Raw genomic sequence first — 22,496 nt, forward strand, 5'->3', positions numbered from 1 at the left:
TTTTTCTTCCAAAGAGTTGATATACACTTTATTTTAAAAATCATTTTTATATCTTGGCTTCCTTTATATCATATTTTCCTCTGCACCCATGAGTCACCCGCTAGTCTCCTTTACTGGTGGCTTCTCCTCTGACAGATCTCCTTAAAAGAATGCGTGTTCTTCTATCATCGTGTGAAATGTTTTGTAAATGTCAAGAATGAAGTCGAATTGGTTGATAGTGTTGTTCAAGTCTTCTTTATCTTTATTATTTTTTTCTATTTTGTCTCGTTATATCATTTGATGGGAAAAGATTGAAAACACTATACTTACATAATTATCCATCTTTTCATTTGTGTCTCTTTTTGTTCCATGTGTATTGAAACTTGGCTATTGAGTGAATAAAAATTTAGTATTGCTGTCTTCTGGTTGAATTGATAAGTTTATTGTTGTGAAGTGTCCCCTTTTGTTTGATAGTGGTATTCATCTTCTGTTTCCATACTAATTGCCTTTCTACTTATCAGTTACTGAGAAAAGAGTATTAAAATTTCCAGTCAGTTGAATGCAAGTTAATAATCTTTATATAGTCTTGAAAAATTGACCTCTTTAATCATTATGAAATGACACTTTACTCTTGTTCATATCACTTTCTTCTGAAATCTGTTTTGTCCAGTTTTATTATAGCAATTCCAGCTTTCTGATGATTAGTGTCTATGAGGTATATATATTTTACATCCTTTACTTTTAATCACACTGATTTTATATATAAAGTGGATTTTTATAACTATCCTTTAGTCAAGTCTTGCTTTTTAACCAGCCTGACACTCTCTTTTATTTAAAGTGATCAGTTTACTTTTTATGTAATTTTTATATATTATTGATATGATTGACTTTAAACCTACCATTTTGCTATTTGTTTTCTATTTGTCTATCACTTTTTCTGCTCCTATTTACTTTTATTCTCACTTCTTTTGAATTGAGTATTTTTAGCATTTTATTTAATCTCTACTATTTGCTTATAAAATTAGACCTTTTCAAATAGTTATAATTCTCAGTTTTCAGGATACAGTTTTAACTTTTTACAATTTTCCTTTAATATACCACTTCACGTATAACCTAAGAACAGTATTGGGGCACCTGGGTGGCTCAATCAGCGGGGCGACTGACTTCAGCTCAGGTCATGATCTCATGGTCTGTGGGTTCAAGCCCTGCATCGAGGCTCTATGCTGACAGCTCAGAGCCTGGAGTCTGCTTCAGATTCTGTGTCTTCCTCTGTCTCCTCCCCCTCTCTTGTGTTCTATCAAATATAAATAAACATTAAAATATATTTAAAAACAACAGTATTTAACATTTATTTAACACTTCCATTTCCACTCTCTTGTCTGTTCTTTTGGCATTGTTGTCATACTTATTATGTCCATATGTTATAAATACCACAATAAATTTTTATCATTTTTGCTTTAAACATTCAGTTATCTTTTACAGAAAGTAAAAGTTGAGAGTCTTTATATATTTACCATTTCAGACATTCTTCATTACTTTGTGTAGAATTCAAGTTTCTATCTGGTATCACTTCTGCCACTTTTAAGAACTTCCTTTAACATTTTTGTGTAGCCCGGTTGGTGATGAATTTTTTTTTCAGCTTTTGTTTATTTAAAAACCTTTTTATTTCACTTTCATTTTGAAAAAGTACTTCTGCTGGGTCTAGAATTATATTGTCTTCTGGGTTGTATTATTTCTGACAACAAACACTGTAAATGCAGCTTTCATAAGGTAGTTATAATAGAGTGACTTGATTTATCAAGTAAGGTAAGGTAAATTTGTAATAGTTCAAAATGAAATGGTCTCAAGATGTGATCTTCTCATAATATCACTTATGTAAGAACACAGGCTACGTTACCAAATAAAAGAGTTGTTTGTCCTTACTTTAGACCTCCCTCACTTTAGAGGATCATGAATACAGGGTGGAGAGACACCAAATGTGTTCCACTGATAGTTTTCTCATCTGGGGAGTGGAGTGGAAAACTGATCTTTGAGAATTTCTTTACTTGTTATAGCAAATGCAGAGTCGGGGGGGGGAGGGTGGATATTAATGTGTAATTCACCAATAGCATATGTGACTTAAATGTCTTATTTTAATTTGTTAAGATATTAATTCATAGATAATGTCTATAATTTTTGCCTTTGCTAAATGTTTGTAATTTTTTTAATGTTTTAGAACCACTTTTCACTTGGTTTATGGGTTGAAGTGAGGACATATTTGTAGAAGCTATTTCTAGGGTTACAGTGTTACAGTTTTAATTATAGTAAGCAGAAGCTAAGTAAATATGTTCATTATAATCCATTTTAGTCTATAACTGGAGTATTGCTAATTCATAATTTTATTGAAAAAATACTACAGATAAAACCGTGAGTTGACATAATTCTTTTAAGTAGAATTTCATGTGAAGTTCTGTTAACACATTAGTACTTAATTTATTCACTAACGTGGTTCTCTTCATTTTTGAGAAAAAACGAACTTAACCAACAACAAAACATCTAAAAATCTGTCAAAGAAGACTGTGAACATAAGAGGTTTTCAGTATAGGGCAGATAAGCTGTTGGATTGAGTGTATATAGACCTATTCCAAGAGGAAAGTTGTCAAATTACATACCTCTTGAAATTTCTTTCTAACTGTATTATTTTAAATTAAGTTAGGAAAATAATGTTTTAATGTTTATTTTTGAGAGAGAGAATATGTGAGTGGGTGAGGGGCAGAGAGAGAGGGAGGCACAGAATCCAAATCAGGCTCCAGGCTCTGAGCTGTCAGCACAGAGCCCACCCAGCACAGGTCAAACCCATGAACCAGGAAATCATGACCTGAACTGAAGTTAGATGCTTAGCCAACTGAGCTGCCCAGGCTCCCATGTCGGGAAAATTATTTTAACTAGTGAAAAGAATAAATTAGAATTGAGATTATTTTACCAGAGTTAAAATTTATCTCAATCTAAAAAAATATTGCATCTTTAGGTAGCATCCCCTTGAATTTAGGTATATAATGCATATATACTCTTTATTTTTATTGATTAGTATCTATATAGAGAAACTATTACTGAATGCATATTTTGCATATTGCTGGTTTATAATATATATGGTTCAAGCCATTAAAATAATAAACAAGTCAAGCATAAATTCTGCTTACAGTGTGAGATTCAGAAAAAAATATTTTCAGCACCATTATGAAGTGCTTTGACAAGCAATGTATCTTCACCATCTTGTAGTTCATAACCATTTTTTTCAAGTGCTGTAATATGTAAATTATGTTCAAATAATGGAAAGCTATCATTTTTTATTCTCGAAAACAGATTGTACCAATAAAATTGGCGAAGTACATAAATTTTCATTAATATGCTAAACATTGTGTTTTCTTCACAGTCTCCAGTCTGGTGTAGGATTCTTACCAGGGCCTTAGGAGTTATGTTTTAAATCCACAGATTCCTTAAGGGTTATTAACCCAATTCTGAGACTCATATATATAGATATTTGTTTTATTGTTCTATCCATCACATTCTAACTGCTGATAGGTTAGTGGACGCAGGCTATTTCTGTTATTCCTGGTATTATACAAACAAATTCAAAATTTAAACACCTCAACTGTGCATTATTTTTTTCTTAAGTCAGTTTCTTTTCACATGATTCTCAGCATGAACATCAAGTACCTGTCTTTTCAGCTTTGCCTTCTTGTAGGAAAGGCTCCACTTACAGTCCATTGTTCAGGGAAGTGATGTTAGGCTTCCCCCCCTCCCACCCATATGAAGTTCCTTATTTAACCAATGCAGCCTAGCCAGCAGCTCCTAGGATAAATGATATGAAGGGCCACCAATTATGGGTAGTGATGCTTTGCCAAGTTTCAGACTAACTCAGTCCAGGATTTGGGCAAGAAATATGGGGAGGGTTGCCCATAGGAAAGTGTGAGAGGAAGGCTTAGCAGAGCTATGGTAAAAGAGGGACAACACAGGCCTTGAATGAGAAGGAGCAAGTTGTCAGTTTCTGGCAATGCCTGATTTCTGACATATTTCTAATTCCATTCCCTGGGCATCCCCAACTAAATCCCTCTCCCTGCCTTTTAACGATAACTTAAGTAAATCCCTGTATGTTGAAACCCAGGCATAACTTGAAAGTTTAGTTTCCTTGCTGAAAAAATACATAACTGAAATTCAAGAAAATTAGGTTCTAATCTTGGACAAGTCACCTTTAGAGCTTCTAGCTCTAAATATATGATATAAAATAAAAAATTAATATTAGCTCTAACTTTCTAATTTTTTTAATCTCACTTTTATTTTCTAATGATCTTACTCCTACTAAGAAATCTGTTAACTTTTTTAGATGTTGAGGACATGTTCACTTCCAGATCTCTCAAAATTGTTCAGAACACTGATGGATGTTCCCACTGTAGGAGATGTATGTCAAGACAATCTTGAAATAGATGAAATTGAAGATGAGCATATTAAAGAAGGACCTTCTGATTCTGAAGACATGTGAGCATGATGTCATTAACAAATATTAGCACTAACAGAATTTTTGAGTTTATAGGAGTTCTAGAGACATGACTCACCTAGACAGTTTTTATAAATGATCTGTAACTGATTTTTTTCACTACCTCTTTATCTTTTTACAGCATTTTTAAAGTACAGTCATGCAAGTTTTGATATGTATATTTGCCTCTAAGTAGTATAATGACTTCCTCTCACTTTGAAGAATATAAGAAAATAATTTCTATGTGTGTTCTCTTTCTTACTCATTACTGAATATCTAGGATCTTGACTTGTCCATGCTACATGTGTAATAAATGTTGTTTAAATAAATGAATATTAGCAGGATGATGACTGTTGAACAGTTTAATATCACATGATACAAGGACTGCAGTGGAAAATTGTGAAATACGTACTTTTCCATAGTTGCCCAGGGGAAAGACCAGAAAGCCTCTAAACCTCTCTCCTGTATGTATGATTTCAAAACTATGGCAGTGGAGAGTTAGCAGTTTGACTCGTTTTGTTTGTATAGGTATATTCACATATACTTCATTGCTTTCCCAAAATTCCTTTCATCATGATGCACAGGGAATCCAGAATCAAGGAGGGAAATTTAACCAACGCTTCTGAGAAATGTGGAAACTGATAGCCCCTTAGACATAATCCTTTTCCACCTTCTTTGAAACAAGTAAGCCCTCTCATGTTACTCTGCACTGTTAGCACAGAGCTTGATGCAGGACTCATTCTCAAAAACCATGATATCATGACCTGAGCAGAAACCAAGATCAGTTACCCAACCAGCTGAACCACCCAGGTGTCCCTAAATTCACTATTTTTTACCTGACTGCAAAAATAGCTTGTTTGTGGCTTGTGTTTTTTTAAGTACTAGTTGATGATACAATTTTATTTTAAAATTTAAGTTAGAAGCTTTTAATATTAATTTAAAAATTTCAAAACCAAGTTAAAAAAATAAAATAAAAATTTGAAAACCAAGCTATTTTTAAAAGTAAGTTAGTCCGTACCAGGAAATTTCACTTAATGTTTTCCTTGGGAAAAAAAGTTTCCTTTTTTTGTTGTCCAAACTTCACCCAAGGTCATACAATAAGAAAATCTAAAATGTGAATTCAGGGCCACATTTAAAATTACATATAAGATAATTTTTTGAGCACTTCTTTCAAAAACGATGTTAGTCTTATACTTTTCTTATAATGGCAGACTTAGCAGCCCCACTGACTTTTAATACCATCTGTGGAGGACACTGAGTCCTCCAGGCTGCCCACTAGAAGACTGAATCAAGAGATTGTTACAGTAGTACATAGTGCATGTGCATGCTGTGTTAGTCATGTAATTAACTTAAATGCTACTAGTAGGATGATCCAAAAGATTAGACATACTCTCTTTCTCACTAAGTAGATGCTATGCAGGGCACCTGGGTGGCTCAGTCAGTTGAGTGCCAACTTGGGCTCAGGTCATGATCTCGTGGTCCATGAGTTCAAGCCCTGCATCGGGCTCTGTGCTGACAGCTCAGAACTGGAGCCTGCTTCAGATTCTGTCTCTCCCTCTCTCTCTGCCCCTCCCCCACACATGCTTTGTCTCTCTCTGTCTCTCAAAAATAAATAAACAATAAAAAAAGTTAATAAATAAATAGATGCTATGCTTTTCTACACCTGCTTCAAAGTGTAGAAGTGCATACACATGAATACAAAATAAAAATATTTCTACATTAAAAGATTATTTTCTTTTCCATTAATGGAAAATTCATTTAAGATCTTGCATAATACCATTTATATTTTAGCTCTTCAGTAAATACTTGTTTATTTGATTGGAATCTAAACTTAGAGAAAGGTCTTAATCAGCTTTTCTAATGGATGAAATCCTCAGTGTGGGTACATAATCTCTTTCAGAAAATTTCATGTATCTAAAACCTCAGTTAACTCTTAATATGCAGACTTTTCCCATTACATGCCACATTAGAAGAAAGAGTCAAATCATAAGAGAAATAAAGTCAGTGAGTACGTTTTGGGGGATTATGAAAGTGGTGAGATTTCAACCCTTTCTATGCTATTTATTAACTGTGTAGCCTTGAGCAAAACATTTAAACACTTTGATTTCAGTTTCCATGTCTATAAAGTGAGTTATATGTAGATAAAATTTTAGTAATAGAATAAAACTGCTTAATAAACTAAGGTACTATATAAATGTAAGTTGTTGCTGGCCTAAATTAATTAATTCCAGCATCTCTAATCCTATGATAAAATTAATATCCTGAGCAGTGCCTTGGAAACAAGATAATCTAGTGAAGATTATTATGGTTAATATATTCTAATTATCCAGTAAAGTTTGCTTGCTATGTATTTTAGAAATATTTTCAAGAATAAGCATCTAGAGATAAGATTTCCAGTGACTTTTTATTCACTAGATCATCATATTAACCTGAATGTAAAATCCCTAAGTATTTCCATTCTAAAAGTTCAAATGTCCAATGAATGTTTATATGGAAAGCTTTCGTATAGGTTACTACCATTATACGTCCACATGAAGATTTTGCTGAATTTTCAAAATTACTAGAAGAAAAATATTTGAATATGAAGTATTTTTTTTAAAGCAAGTGAAAAATCTATTTTATCTGGCCTTTTAAAATACTGAAACATTCTTTCAAAACTTAAGCGATGAGTAATGTTGATAGTTTTATGATTCTCTTTTGGCACTCAGGATCACACAAGTCATCTTCTGGCTTATGTATTCCAGAATATGTGTCATGTGTTGTATTTTATAATTGTATCAGTCCTCATTTACTTTGTTAAAAACTATGAAGGTTTTTTCAGATTTCTTTTTATCCAGTATTAGTACTTTTAAGTAGAAAGGAGTATGTGTATATTTTATTGAAGAAAAATTTCAAAATCAGGAAACATTTTGGTAATATGTAGTTTGATTTTTTTTTTAACTCCAGTGTATTTGAAGAAACTGACACAGATTTACAAGAGCTTCAGGCCTCTATGGAGCAGTTACTTAGGGAACAACCTGGAGAAGAATACAGTGAGGAGGAAGAATCCATCTTAAAAAACAGTGACATAGAGCAGACTGCAAATGGGACAGATGTAGCAGATGAGGATGACAATCCCAGCAGTGAAAGCGCCCTAAATGAAGAATGGCACTCGGGTACATGGTCATGATCGTAGACCTCTCTTTTTTCAGTGTATACAACTATTTCAAGTAGAATATATTTTTCTGTTATCTGATAGGAACCGTTTCCAACTTTAATTAAAACTGAAGTATGCTTCTGTGTCTCTGACTTTTATTCATTCCTTTTCTTCTCACACAAATGCCCATATACATTTGTTACATTTCTTTCCCATTAAATTTTAGGAACTCTTTTGAAGCAGGGCTCCTGGGTGGCTCAGTTGGTTAAGTGTCTGACTCTTGATCTCAACTCGTGCCATGATCTCACAGGTTCGTGTTTCTCTCTCTCTCTCTCTCTCTCTCTCTCTCTCTCTCTCTCTCTCTCTCTCTCCCTCCCTCCCTCTCCCCCCTCCTTCCCAGCTTGCACACTCTTGCTATCTCTCAAAATAAATCAATAAACTTAACAAAACATTAAATGCTTTTGAAGCATTTTTATTGTTTTCTTATCTTACTTGACTTATTTTTCTAGTACTAAAGACAATAGCCTAGGTTTATTAGACTGTGTATTTTACAAAGAGCTTCTACATACAGTGGTAACCAGCTGGGCTAATACTAAAAGCAGTTTTTAAAACCTTGACATTTTTCTTTTAACTGTTCTTTGTTCATAGCATTACCCCCCAAGATACATACAAAATCTGTGTAATTAAGAACTATATTATGTTTATTTGAGAAGAGCTAATGTGAAAAGGAACAATTCTTCAGTAATTTTGTCTTTTACTAGAATATTTCCAAGTGTCTTGGACATGCACATGACATAAAACATAGATGGCATATTTTCTAAGTGCTTTTCTAAAGTTTTATGATTTGTAGCATAAATCATCTGCCTCGTGCATGGTTTTTCATGTTTTGGCCCATGTTTAACGTCAACTTTTTAAAAACGGTAATTAGGGTTGGTTGCCTCAGTACAGAACATATGGCTGTGCTGTTTTTATTTTTTACTCAATTAGAATGATTTTATTCTAGTTTATGTCTAGAAAATAAAAGATTCCCAAAGTAACATTGCTTTTTTTTAGTTTATTTATTTTTGAGAGAGGGAGAGAGAGCGCGCATGAGTGCATGCACACAAGCAGGGGAGGGGCAGAGAGAAAGAGAGAAGGAGTCTCCAGCAGTCGCTCCACACCGTCAGCAGAGCCCAATGCTGGGCTCGAGGCAGGACGCAATCTCACCAACCGTGAGATCATGACCTGAGTCAAGATCATGAGTTGGACTCAACTAACTGAGCCACCCAGGTGCCCCAACCCCAAGTAATATTCTTGTTGAGACAATATATGCACTGATTTCCTATATAAATGCAAATAATTATAATGACAAAAACTTTATATTGAAAATACAAGTAGTCTGTATCAGTGACATCATTCTTCAATTTAGTCTATTAGGTCTATCTTAGTCTATTAGGGTAAGAATTATTCATTCTTTTTAGTCGTAAAATATCTTCTTTTTATTTCTGCATTTTAGATAACAGTGATGGTGAGATTACTAGTGAATGTGAATATGATAGTGTCTTTAACCATTTAGAGGAACTGAGACTTCACCTGGAGCAGGAAATAGGCTTTGAAAAATTCTTTGAAGTTTATGAGAAAATAAAGGTAAGTCAAATGTGAGTTAAAACATTTAACTTTGGGTCACCTGGCTGGCTCAGTTGATAGAGCCTCAGGGTCATTAGTGCAAGCCCCACGCTGAGCATGAAGCTGAGTTAAAAAAAAATTAACTTTGAAATATGCTCTTTTTAGATTACTAGTGAAATGTTAGTGATATTCATAGGTCAATAGATTTATTATAATTAATAAAAGTATCCAATTAGAGACAGTTAATATCCAAATACTAATTTATATTTGGAAATCTGGTATAGGCTATTCATGAAGATGAAGATGAAAATATTGAGATTTGCTCAACAATAGTTCAGAATATTTTAGGAAATGAACATGAACATCTTTATGCCAAGATTCTTCATTTAGTCATGGCAGATGGAGCCTATCAAGAAGGTAAGATATTTTCAGTCTTTATATTTTAAATAAATGCGCTAAAAACAAGATTACAAATGTAAATTGCTGAGCTTTAATCACATGCATTTTGATGAAATCTATATTGAAATCATATTTAGTACCTTATGAACAATTATGAGATGCTCATGTCACATACTTTTACAGATTCTATCATATTTTCATTGACTTGTCACATATTTTTATGGATTCTGTCATATTTTCATTGACTTAAGTCCTTTAGGTCCATATTTTTACTTAATTTATAAGTAACATTTGAATGAGATGTTTTAAAATCTGTCCTTCGCAAAACCTGAGAGACTATTGAATACTGAAAGCGAACTGAGGGTTAAAGGGGAAGGGGGAGGGGGAAAAGAGGTGGTGGTGATGGAGGAGGGCACTTGTGGGGAAGAGCACTTGTGTTATATGGAAACCAATTTGATAATAAACTATTTTTAAAAAATAATAAATAAAATCTCTCCTTATTGGACAGCTCTAGAAATTAGAATCTTTTAGTAAAGTTTTAGACATACATGCTTCAGCAATATGTACAGTTTCTCCTAAGTAATACAAAATGTAATAAGTAGAGTTCATTTAGAGTGATTTGAATGTAAACCATTTTTATATTTGGAAAATATTTACCGATAGAACCACTCAAAATATATTAGACCTTTATGGAAAATTATTAAAGTTAAAAATGGCACTAAATTTAGTCAAGAGCACTAGCATGGAACCAGTCCTAATTCTGTGGCAAGCTAGTAATTTGACAGTAAGTGATTTATTTGAAGTTTCAGTTTCCGTTGCTATTAAAGGATGATCACCATTCTAATGTACTGTAAATTGTTTTCAGAGTTCCTACTGAGGGCTTCTTGTAGCCCAGCACTTTATTACTAATTGGCATTAAACGACGTAGTGTTTTACTTACATGTTGTTTACAGTTTTCTTGGAAGATGAAACATAAGTATATGAAAGTATAAAACTATATATAAAAATGCATACTCTAAAGTACTTTTCAGCACAGTAAGAATTAGAGAAGGGAAGCTTGGATTGTGAAAAGTGGAAAGAAATGTAGAGCCATAACTTGTCAGAAAACAGAATGAAAAATAATTAATGTGTATTAAAGTTAAAATCACCATATCAGAAACTTCTTTTTGTAAATACCTATTTACAAATACGTTTGTTGTGTGGAAGCATTGAATCACTCTGTTGTACATCTGAAACTAACACCGCACTGTATGCTACCTAACTGAAATTTAAATAAAAACTTAAATAAAAACAGTAGTCTCTATGATTAGATACTGTGAAGTACATAGAAAAGATCAGTGAAGATTTGTGAACTGACAGAGTGAAGATGTTTTATACAGTTTAGTCTGGCAGCAGTGTTCTGGATAAGTTGGAGAGCACTGAGATCACAAATAAGATCTGTTTGAAACTGTCCGTGTGTTTGGGCCTGCGAGGGTGAATACCTGGAGAGAGTGTTCATAGGAATGGAGCACCAATATCAGTTCAGATATTTCAGAGACAGGCTTTTAATAAAAATATTTGACATTTGACTCATGAAAAATCAAGTTTCCTAAAATCAAATTCAAGAATGTTTTTTATTTTGGGGAGTAACTTCACTTATTTAAGTTATAGACATTTATATTGACTAAAAAGTCAAAAAGAAAAGTTCTTTTGAAGTGGTTAAATGAAAGTAAAAGTCCTTCAAAAACTTTAATAGTACTTATTAAAACTAGGAAATCTTAACATACAGTGAGTACTCTTACCATGCAACTTCAGAAACCTCTGTGTCTTCATTAGTATTCTTACCTCAACAAAATAATAACTGTCCAGAAAACATTAGGGTCATTAGCAACAAGTAATGGATTAGATATAAGTCAGTAATTAGTGCTGCATATATTCTTCATTATGGTTTTCTTTAGCCCCCTTAATAATTACACACAGACAAAAACAAAATAATGTGTCATATTTCTGGTGGTGCGGTGAAACCTATCAGTAGAAACTTAAAGAAGCTCCTTTCTTTTTAATTTTTTTATTTGAGTATAGTTGACACAAAGGGTTATATTAGTTTCAGGTGTGCAACATGAAGATTTGACAAGTTTATACCTTATGCTGTGCTAACCACAAGTACACCTACCATTTGTCACCAGGCAACACTACTGCAATATCATTGATTATATTCCTTATACCCATATTTCTTTATTTAATATCTGGAAGCCTGCATTGCCCACTCCTCTTCGCCATTTTGCCGATCCTCCCAACCCCTGCCACCTTCTCTGGCAACTATAAGTTGTCTGTATTTATAAATCTGCTTCTGCTTTTTGTTTCTTTATTCATTTGTGGTTTTTTTTTTTTTATTTTTAAATGTTTATTTAGTTTTGTGAGACAGAGAGAGAGAGAGAGAGAGAGAGAGAGAGAGAGAGCGCAAGCGAGCACGAGCAGGGGAGGGGCAGAGAGAGAGGGAGACACAGAATCTGAAGCAGGCTCCAGGCTCTGAGCTAGCTGTCAGCACAGAGCCTGGTCCAGAGCTTGAACCCACGAACCATGAGATCTGAGCTGAAGTCAGACACTTAACCGACTGAGCCACCCAGGCGTCCCTCGTTTGTTTGGTTTTTTTTTTTTTTCTACATATGAGTGAAACCACATGATATTTCTCTTTCTCAGTCTAACTTATTTTACTTAACAGAATGCCTGTAGGTTCATCTGTGTTGTCACAGAGGACCAGTCTCATCCTTTTTTATGACAGTGTGATATTCCAGTGTGTGTGTGTGTGTGTGTGTGTGTGTGTGTGTGTGTGTGTGTGTGCGCGCGCGCGCGCGCGCGGGCGCACATCTTCCTTATCTATTCATGTATCAGAAGACAGGTTGCTTCCATATCTTGGCTATTGTTAATAATACTACAATAAACATACAGATGCACAAATATTTTCAAAGTAGTGCTTTCATTTTCTTTGGGTAAAACCTATTAGTGGTATTATTGGATCATTTGGTATTTTGATTTGTAAGTTTTTGAGGAACCTCGATTACTGTTCTCCACAGTGGATATACCAGTTTACTTTCCACCAAGAGTATGTGAGGGCTTCCTTTTCTCCATACCCTCACTTTTCTCCATACCCTCACCAACACTTGTTGTTTCCTTTTTTTTTTTTTTTGGTAGTCACTCTTCTGATGTATGTAAAATAATATCTCATTGTGGTTCTAATTTGCATTTCTCTGATGACTAGTGATACTGAGCATCTTTTCATGTGCCTGTCAGCCATCTATATGTCTTCTTCAGAAAAATGTTCGTTCAGGTCTTCTGCCCATTTTTTAATGGGATTGTTTGCTTTTTTCATGTGGAGTTGTATTAGTTGTTTATATATTTTGGATATTAACCCTTATCAGATTTGTCATTTGCAAATATCTTCTATTCAATAGGTTACCCTTTTGTTTAGTTGATGGTGTCATTTACTATGCAAAACTTTTTATTTTGATATCATCCTAATAGTTTGTTTTTGTTTTTGTTTCCCTTGCCTGAGGAGATATATCTAGAAAAATGTTACTATGGTTGATGTCAGGGAAATTCCTTATGTTCTCTTCTAGGACATTTGTGGTTTCTGGACTCACATTAGGGCTTTAATCTACTTTGAATTTATTTTTGTGTATGGCATTAGAATGGGTCCAGTTTCATTCATTTACATATATGCAACTGTTCAATTTTCCTACCATTTTTTGAAGAGACTGTTTTTTTCCCACTGTATATTCTTGCCTCCTTTGTCATAGATTAACTAACCATATAATTACAGGTTTACTTGTAGGCTTTCTATATTCTTACACGAATCTGTATGTCTGTTTTTGTGCCAGTACCATACTGTTTTGATTACTACAACTTTATAGTATATCTATAAATCTGGAATTATAATACCTGCAGCTTTGTTTTTCTTTTGTAAGATTGTTTTGGCTATAAGGGGTCTTTGCGTTTGCATACAAATATAGTATTCTTCTAGTTTTATAGAAAATGCTGTTGGTTTTTTGATAGGGATTGACTGCATTGAATCTGTAAATTGCTTTGGGTAATATAGATGTTTTGGCATTGATTCTTCTAATCCATGAGCATGGGGTATCTTCCCATTTGTGTCGTCTTCAGTCTATTTCATCTGCGTTTTACAGTTTTCAGAGTACAGGTCTTTCACTTCTTTGGTTTATTCCTAGATATTTTGTTCTTTTTGGTCCAACTGTAAATGGAGTTATTTTCTTAAATTCCCTTTCTGCTACATCAACATCATTTTTAGTGTATGGAAATACTACTGATTTGGGGTGTTAATTTTGTATCCTGAAACTTTACTGAATTATTTATTTCATCTAGTAGTTGTTTGGTGGATTTCTATTTATACTATCACGTCATCTGCAAATAGTTATAGTCTAGCTTCCTCACCAGTTTGCCTGCCTCTTCCCTCTTTTTCTCATCTGATTGTTGTGGCTAGGACTTTGTGTATTATGGTGAATAACAGTGGCAAGAGTGGACATAACTTGTCTTGTTCCTGATATTAGACAGAAGGCTCTCAGTTTTTTACCTTTGAGTATGATGGTAGCTATGGGGTTTTTTTATACACGGTCTTTATTATTGTTGAAGTATGTTCCCTCTAAACCTACTGTGTTTGGAGTTTTTATCTTGAATGGATGTTGAATTTTATCAAATGGTTTTCTGCATCTGTTGATGATCATCTGACTTTTATCCTTTGTTAATGTAACGTATGGTGTTGATTGACTTGTGAATATTGAACCATTTTTGCATCTGCAGAATAAATCCCACTTGATCGTGGTGAATGATTCTTTCAGTGTATTGCTAAATGCCCTTTGCTGATATTTTATTGAGGATTTTTTCATCTTTGTTCATCAGGGATATTGGCCTGTACTTTTCTCTTTTTGTGGTGTCTTTGTGTGGTTTTGGTATCAGGGTAATACTGGCTTTGCAGAAAGTACTTGGAAGCTTTCCTCCTTCTGTTAAGGAGAATAGGTGTTAATTCTTTAAATGTTTGGTAGAATTCCCTGTGAATCCATCTAGTTCTGGACTTTTATTTATTTATTTTTAATTATCAATTCAGTTTATTAACTAGGGATCTGTCTTCAGGTTTTCTGTTTCTTCCTTAATCAGTTTTGGAATGTATCCATTTTTTCTAGTTGTCCATTTTGTTACCATACACTTTTTTGTAGCATTTTTATAATCCTTTGTGTTTCTGTGGTGTCATTGGTTACTTCTTCTCTCTCATATCTGATTTTATTAATTTAGGTCTCTTTTCTTTTTTTTCTTGAGGAGCCTGGCTAAGAGTTGATCAATTTTATTTATCTTTTCAAAGAACCAGCTCTTGGTTTCACGTTTCATTAGTTTTTTTTTTTCTTTTCTTTTCTTTTTTTTTTTTTAGTTTCCATGTCATTTATTTCCACTCTCCTTGAGAGGTAAGGTTAGATTATTTACGTAAGCTTTTTCTTGTTTCTTGATATAGGCCTCTGTTGGTTTATTTTCCTCTTTGAACTGCTTTGGTTCCATCCCAGAAATTTTGGACCATTGTGTTTTCATTTTCATTTCATTTCATTTGTCTTCATGTATTTTTTGGTTTCTTTGTTGTTTCCTTAACCCCTTGGTTTGCTTAGTATCATGGTGGTTAACCTTCACATGTTTAGGGCTTTTTTTCCAGTTTTTATCTTTTATTTATTTCTAGTTTCATACTGTTGTCAGAAAAAATGCATGTTATAATTTCAGTTTTCTTAAATTTATTGAGGGTTTTGTGGCCAAACATGTTCACTGTGTATTTGAAAATAATGTGTATTCTGTTGTTTTAGGATGGAATGTTCTATATATATCTTTTATGTCCATCTGGTTAAATGTGTCCTTCAAAGATACTCTTTCCTTTTGATTTCCTGCCTGGACGGTTTAACCATTGATATAAGTGGAGTGTTAAAGTCTCCTACCACTGTTATATTGCCATTAATTTCTCCACTAATATTTGTTTTATGTACTTAAGATGCTCCACTGTTGGGTGCATAGATGTTCACTATTGTTATAGCCTCTTGTTGGATTGATCCCTTCATCATTACGTGCTGTCCTTTTTGTTTCTTATTACAATCTTTCTTTTAAAGTCTGTTTTGTCTAATATAAGTATTGCTACCAGGGCCTTTTTTATTTTTCCACTTCAGTTTGCTTGGTAAGTGGTTTTCCATCCCTTCACTTTTAGTCGATATGTGTCTTTAGGTCTGTGGTGAATCTCTTGTCAGCAGCATGTAGATGGGTCGTGAGTTTTTTACCCATTCCATCACCTTATATCTTTGATTGGACCATTTAAACTAATTAATTGCTAGGTATGTACTTACTGCTATCCTATTGTTATTATTTTTGTAGTTCTCTGTTACTTTTTTCTTTTCTTGCTCTCTTTATTTTTTTTAATGTTTATTTTGGAGAAAGAGTGTGAGCAGGAGAGGGGCAGAGAGAGGTGGACAGAGGATTTGAAGCAGGCTCTGTAGCAGCAAGCCTCATGTGGGGCTAGAACTCATGAACTGTGAGATCATGACCTGAGCCAAAGTCAGACACTCCACCACTGAACCACCCAAGCGCCCTTGCGCTCTTTCTTTGTGATTGATGAGTTTCTGTAGTATTATGTTTGGCTTTTTTTTCTCTTTATATTTTGTAAATCTATTACAGGTTTTGGGTTTGTGGTTACCATGAGGCTCGTGTATATCATCTAAGTATATAGCAGATAATTTAAGTTCAAACACCTTCTTTTTATTTTATTTTTTTAAGGTAGTACATCTTTTATTTTTTTATTTTTATTTAAATCCAAGTTAGTTAACATAGTGTAATAATGGTTTCAGGAGTAGAATTTAGTAATTAATCACTTACATGTAACACCCAGTACTCATCTTAATAAGTGCCTTCCTTTTGACCATCACCACTTTAGTCCATCCCTCCACAAAATACTCCTCCAGCAACCCTCAGTCTATTCTCAAACTTATGGTTTGCCTCAGTCTCTTTTTTTATCTTATTTTTCTTTCCCTTCCCCTACGTTCATCTGTTGTGTTTCTTAAATTACATACATGAGTGAAGTTATATGATATTTGTCTTTCTCTGACTGACTTCACGTAGCATAATACACTCTAGTTCCTTCCACATTGTTGCAAATGTCAAGACTTTTTGTTCTTTTTGATCAGTGAATAATATTCCATTATATGTATATACCACATCTTTTCTTTTTTAAATATAATTTATTGTCAGATTGGTTTCCATACAACACCCAGTGCTCATCCCAACAAGTGCCCTCCTCTGTGCCCATCACCCACTTTCCCCTCTTTCCCACCACCCATCAACCCTGTTTGTTCCCAGCATTTAAGAGTCTCTTACAGTTTGCCTCCCTCCCTCTCTGTAACGTTTTTCCCCCTTCCCCTCCCACATGGTCTTCTGTTAAGTTACTCAAGATCCACATATGAGTGAAAACATACAGTATCTGTCTTTCTTTGATTTATTTCACTTAGCAAAACACACTTGAGTTCCATTCACTTTGCTACAAATGGCCGGTTTTCATTCTTTCTCATTACCATGTAGTATTCCATTGTGTGTATATATATATATATATACCACATCTTCTTGATCCATTTGTCAGCTGATGGACATTTAGGCTCTTTCCATGATTTGACTATCATTGAAAGTGCTGCTATAAAGATTTAGGTACATGTGTCCCTATGAATCAGTACTCCTGTATCCCTTGGGTAAATTCCTAGCAGTGCTATTGCTGGGTAGTTCTATTTTTAATATTTTGAGGAACCCCCACACTGTTTGCCAGAGCAGCTGCACCAGTTTGCATTCCCACTAACAGTGCAAGAGGGTTCCCGTTTCTCCACACCCTCACCAGCATTTTAGCCACTCTGACTGTTATAAGATGGTATCTCAGTGTGGTTTTGATTTGTATTTCCCTGATGATGAGTGACATCAAGCATCATTTCATGTGTCTGTTAGCCATCTGGATGTCTTCTTCAAAAGATTATTTGTTTGGGGGTATATACCACCTCTTCATTATCCATTCATCAGTCGATGGACATCTGGGCTCTTTCCTCAGTTTGGCTATTATTACTAACACTGCTTCTCCCCATGTGGCACACGTAATCCTCAGACCCTGCTGCCTACTCCTGGGAATTCACCCTGCTTCCTCACCAGGGCACCGCTAGGCACTGAGCTCTGGAACTTCAGACTCTGTGTCTACCATTTATAGAATCCTGGTGGTACTGAAACCCTCTCCTCTCTCCCGATCGATAGTTTTGGGAAACAGATTTCTTGTCCAGTCTTTGGTGGGGAGTGCTTTTCTTGCAGGATCCTAATATGCTGCACTCTTCCTCTTTCTCTTTGTCTCTCTCTCCTCTCTTTCCTAAAATGGCTCCCTACCCTCTATGGCTTTTCTCTCCCCCAGTTCACCTCTCTGCATTGCATATCTGCCAAGTTCTCTTGCTCAAATGGTGCAGATTGTTGTGTTAATCCTCAGATCAATTTCATAGGTATTTGAAATGGTTGGATGCTGATCTAGCTGCATTTCAGGGACAAGACAAGCTCAAGGTCCCCACATTACTCCATCTTTACTCCTCCCCTATTTTTTTTAAAAGGAATTGGAGCAGAACCAGTATGTTTCTTAATGTTTGTTTGTTTGTTTGTTTGTTTGTTTGTTTAGAGAATGTGAATGTGAGGCTAGGGGCAGGGGGCGGGGGCAGAGAGGGAGGGAGGGAAAGGGAGAGAGAGAGGGAGAAGGAGAGAGAGAGAGAGGGGGAGGGAGGGAGGGAGGGAATCCCAAGTAGGCTCTGCTGTCAGTACTGGGCTTGATCTCATAAAGTATGAGATCATGAACTGAGCCAAAATCAAGAGTCCGATGCTTAACCAATCCAGATGCCACCAAATACATTTTTTTTTAAACTTATTTTTTCTCCCTCTGCATTGTTTGTACACAGTCATGTTTTATGTCTTTTTATTCATTATTTTCTTTTGTATAATTATAGCTATTTCTTTTCAATATAATGAATTCCCTTTTAATATTTCTTGTAAAGCTGGTTTACTAGTAATAAATTTCTTTAACTTTTGTTTGGGAAACTCCATCTTTTCTTCAGATATGAATGATGGTCTTGCCAGTTAAAGTACTCTTTGTTGTAGGTCTTTTTCCATTCAGCACTTTGAGTGTATTGTGCTACTCCCTTCTGGCTTGCAAATTTTCCGACAAATTAGCTCGTAGCCTTCTTAGTTTTCCCATTTGGGTAACTTTTGTTTCTCTTTTGCTGCCTTTAAAATTCTCTCTTCCTCCATAACCTTTGGCGTTTTAATTATTATGTGTCCTGGTATGGGCCTCCTTGGAATTTCCTGCGCTTCTTGGACCTGAATCACTACTTCCTTCCCCAGGTTAGGGAAGTTTATAGCTATTATGTCCTCAGAAAATTTTCTACCCCTTTTTCTTCTTCTTCCACCCCTACAATAGGAATGTTTATTCACCAGATGTTGTCCAAGAGATCCCTTAAATTGTCCTCGTTTTTAAAAATTCTTTTCTCTTTTTTGCAGTTTAGCATTTCCATTACCTGTCTTCCAGATCACCAGTATGTTCTTCTGCACCTGCTAATCTAGTGTTGATTCTTAAGGGAGCTCTTTTCTATTAAGGAAGTATTAAAGGACTATAAATAACATTGAGCTTGGGTAGGGGCCCACAGGGGGAGCAGGAAAATTCCCAAATTTATATAGCCAGATAAGTAATAAGTAATGTAGCCTTCAAAGTAAAGATACAGACTTATCCTATTGAAGATGCTCCATTATACAAAATATCTTGGAAGTTTTGGAATTTCACTGACAGCTTATATACTGGGTTCTTTTGATTGTTTTTCTTTTCTTTTATATTTATAGTTTATTGTCAAGTTGGTTTCCATATAACACCCAGTGCAAAAATATGGGACACTTCATGAATTTGCATGTCATCCTTGCACAGGGGCCATGCTAGTCTTCTCTGTATCGTTCCTATTTTAGTATATGTGCTGCTGAAGCGAGCACTGATTGTTTTTCTTTATATGAATATTCTGGGCACATTTAGTTTTTTTGGAAAAAGTGTAAAGTTTCTTGAAACCAAGTTTAGTGAATGAAGTGAATAATCAAGATAAATAATTTGTGGTCTTTAGTTTTTAGGTATCACACCAGGAAGTAACAAGCCTAATTTTTTAAGTGAATTTGTAAACTGATTCCGAGTATTCTGAATAAGAATTCCATTCTAGAGTATCTGTTAATATTAATCCTGTTACTTTACTTTAAAGTTATGATTTTTATGTGCTAAAATGATATGAGGATTTAAAGAATGTTTAAAATGTTGATGTGTAATTTTACCAATGTAAATTTTCCTAAGTGTTATTTATATTCTATCTTGTCTCAAAAAATTTCACATTACACTTAAAAATGTATAAAGTATAAGATAAAAATTTTTTAAATGCCTATCAGGCAAATGAGCATAAGCAATGAATATTAAGCCAAGAATGAGGTGAGAATACCTCATGATAATAAAGTTAATGTGTAAAGGCCCTCTACATTTTGTGGGAATAGGTCGTGAATTTGGTGCTTATCTTTCTAGCAAAGTAGGAAACCTAATTAAATACATGAGTCACAGTGTTCTTGAGACAAAACATGTGACTCAGAGGACAGCTATTTTTGGTATTAAAGTAACTATTTTTCTATGCTTTTTGAAAAGAAGGCACAATCATAGTGTTCCTCAAATTTTAATAACTCGTGAATTCCTTTAAAGGGGAGAATTTCTTCAAGAATCTAAGTCCATAGACCTCAGTGAAAACCTCAAGTGTTAGTCTTTCAAATATCTGTCAGTTGATAGTTATTATTATAAAACATTTTCCTCTAAATATTGAAATAATATTTTTGCTACTGAAATTCATATATAAAAATTAAATATTATCTAGAACTTGAAGATTTCTGATTTCATTGAGATCTTGGATGCTATTCTATAAAATAGTACCATAATAAACTTTAATAATTTTTACATTTGGATTTTATGCTCCTCTATTAATATGACATGGTATAATTTAATGGCATCAAGCCAGAGAATGACTCCATTGAAGTAAATCTGTGAAGAATACCAAACTATTTATATCCAGACTATTTATCCTTTGGGCAGTTCTCCATAGGTATTGTTTCAATACTGTTTTTTTATGTAATCAACAGTGTACTTGGGGTTCAACTTTGCTTGATAAATATTTGGAAAACTTTTATTTGGAATTGTTCCTTTTTTTTAAGTGTTTATTTATTTATTTTAAGAGAGAGAGAGAATGTGTACATGAGAGGGGCAGAGGGAGAAGGAGAGAGAGAATTCCAAGCGGGCTCTGTGCTGTCATCACAGAGCTCAACACAGGGCTTGAACTCACAAACCATGAGATCATGACCTGAGCCGAAATTAAGTGTCAGAAGCCCAATCAAATGAGCCACTCAGGTACCTCATTCGTATTATTCCTTAAGTGGAGAACTTAATGATTGACTGACCCACAATGTAGAATTGACACTTTTTTTTTTTGATAATTGATTGACTTCAAGGATGCATGCCTACACAGAAGGCTCTTTCTCCTACAAAACATGAAAAATCAAGATAGGCTTATATACTTTTCAAGAAGTGATATCAGAGAGAGTTCAAAATGGCAGCATAGGAGGATTCTGAGCTCACCTCCCACAAGCACAACAAATCCACAATCTGAAAAAATTCCCTCTGATGAAGGGGACTTAAAAGTGGATGAATGGAGCCTCCACAACAAAGGACAGCACTGAGATGTATATAAGAGGGAGAGATATGGTCTTATTACAGAAAAAAACCCACACTCTAGGTGCAGGACTCCATGGTCAGGAGGGATCTCACAGGTAAAGAACTTTTTCCTGAGGCGTGATTGATTAGAGCTCAACATCAGGCACCTCAGCCCTTAGATTCTGCATAGGAGAGACAAGCCCTCAAAACATCTACCTTTGGAAATCAACGTAAAGCTATGCAGAAAGGAAACCCCACTCTTAAAAGTGTTGAATGCAGACTCATGAGATCCAGAAACCAACAAAAAACACCAGATAAAAAAGCACATGGACAATTGAGGAGAATACTTAACTAATCTTAGAGCAATTGCTGGATGGATTCTCTCCAGGGACAGACACTAGCAGCAGCCAGTTTTACTACCTTCTTCTGCCGTGCTGATGCCAGCACTGGCAGCAGCCATGATGGAATCCTCCCTGTAGACAGCTAATGCAGGGCACATGCACCACTCAGAGTTCCATACAACCTGTTTCTCCCCTGGATTTCACTGCCATCTGGGCCAGAGACAAGCCCCACCCACCAATGTATCCACAGCAGACAAGGTATGTCACAGGACATATGCAGCCCACAAGGCCCTCTCTGAAGCATCTGGCTCTTGTGGCCGGGGGTGGGGGTGAGATTGTGCTTCTGTCCCCACAGGGCATCTACATAAGGCCCTCCTTCAAGACTAAGAGATGTACCTGATCTACCTAATACATAGAAACAGATACAGAGAGTTAGGCAAAGTGGGATGATGGAGGAATATGTCCCAACAAAAGAACAAGACAAAACCTCAGAAAAAGACCTAAAGAAAATGAAGAAAAGCAGTCTACCTGATAAAGGGTACCGCATAATGGTCATAAAAATGCTGACCAAACTCAGGAGAATGGATGAACACAATGAGAATTTCAACAGAGATAGAAAATAAAATACAATCAGAGAGGAAGAATACTTTAACAGGTATGTTAAACACACTAGAGACAATAAATATATTAGATGATGCAAAAGAATAGATCAATGAACTGTAAATAGGGTAT

General features: G+C 34.9%; 1 protein-coding gene and 1 non-coding gene across 3 annotated transcripts in view; one reads left to right on the top strand and one right to left on the bottom strand.

Moving 5' to 3' along the window:
• Positions 1-22,496, top strand: part of NEK1 (NIMA related kinase 1) — a 216,246-nt gene that overhangs the window by 186,352 nt on the left and 7,398 nt on the right. For both annotated transcript variants that reach the window (XM_029938932.1, XM_029938937.1), the window contains 4 exons: positions 4,343-4,494; positions 7,439-7,647; positions 9,124-9,254; positions 9,518-9,650. In XM_029938932.1, coding sequence (XP_029794792.1) covers positions 4,343-4,494; positions 7,439-7,647; positions 9,124-9,254; positions 9,518-9,650 — 625 coding nt within the window. The remainder of the gene's footprint in view (positions 1-4,342; positions 4,495-7,438; positions 7,648-9,123; positions 9,255-9,517; positions 9,651-22,496) is intronic.
• LOC115303108 lies at positions 19,579-19,685 on the bottom strand. Its single transcript, XR_003913828.1, has one exon. It is a non-coding gene; the product is annotated as a U6 spliceosomal RNA (small nuclear RNA).

This window comes from Suricata suricatta, chromosome 1 (genome assembly GCF_006229205.1).
Source record: "Suricata suricatta isolate VVHF042 chromosome 1, meerkat_22Aug2017_6uvM2_HiC, whole genome shotgun sequence".
Taxonomy (NCBI): Eukaryota; Metazoa; Chordata; class Mammalia; order Carnivora; family Herpestidae; genus Suricata; species Suricata suricatta.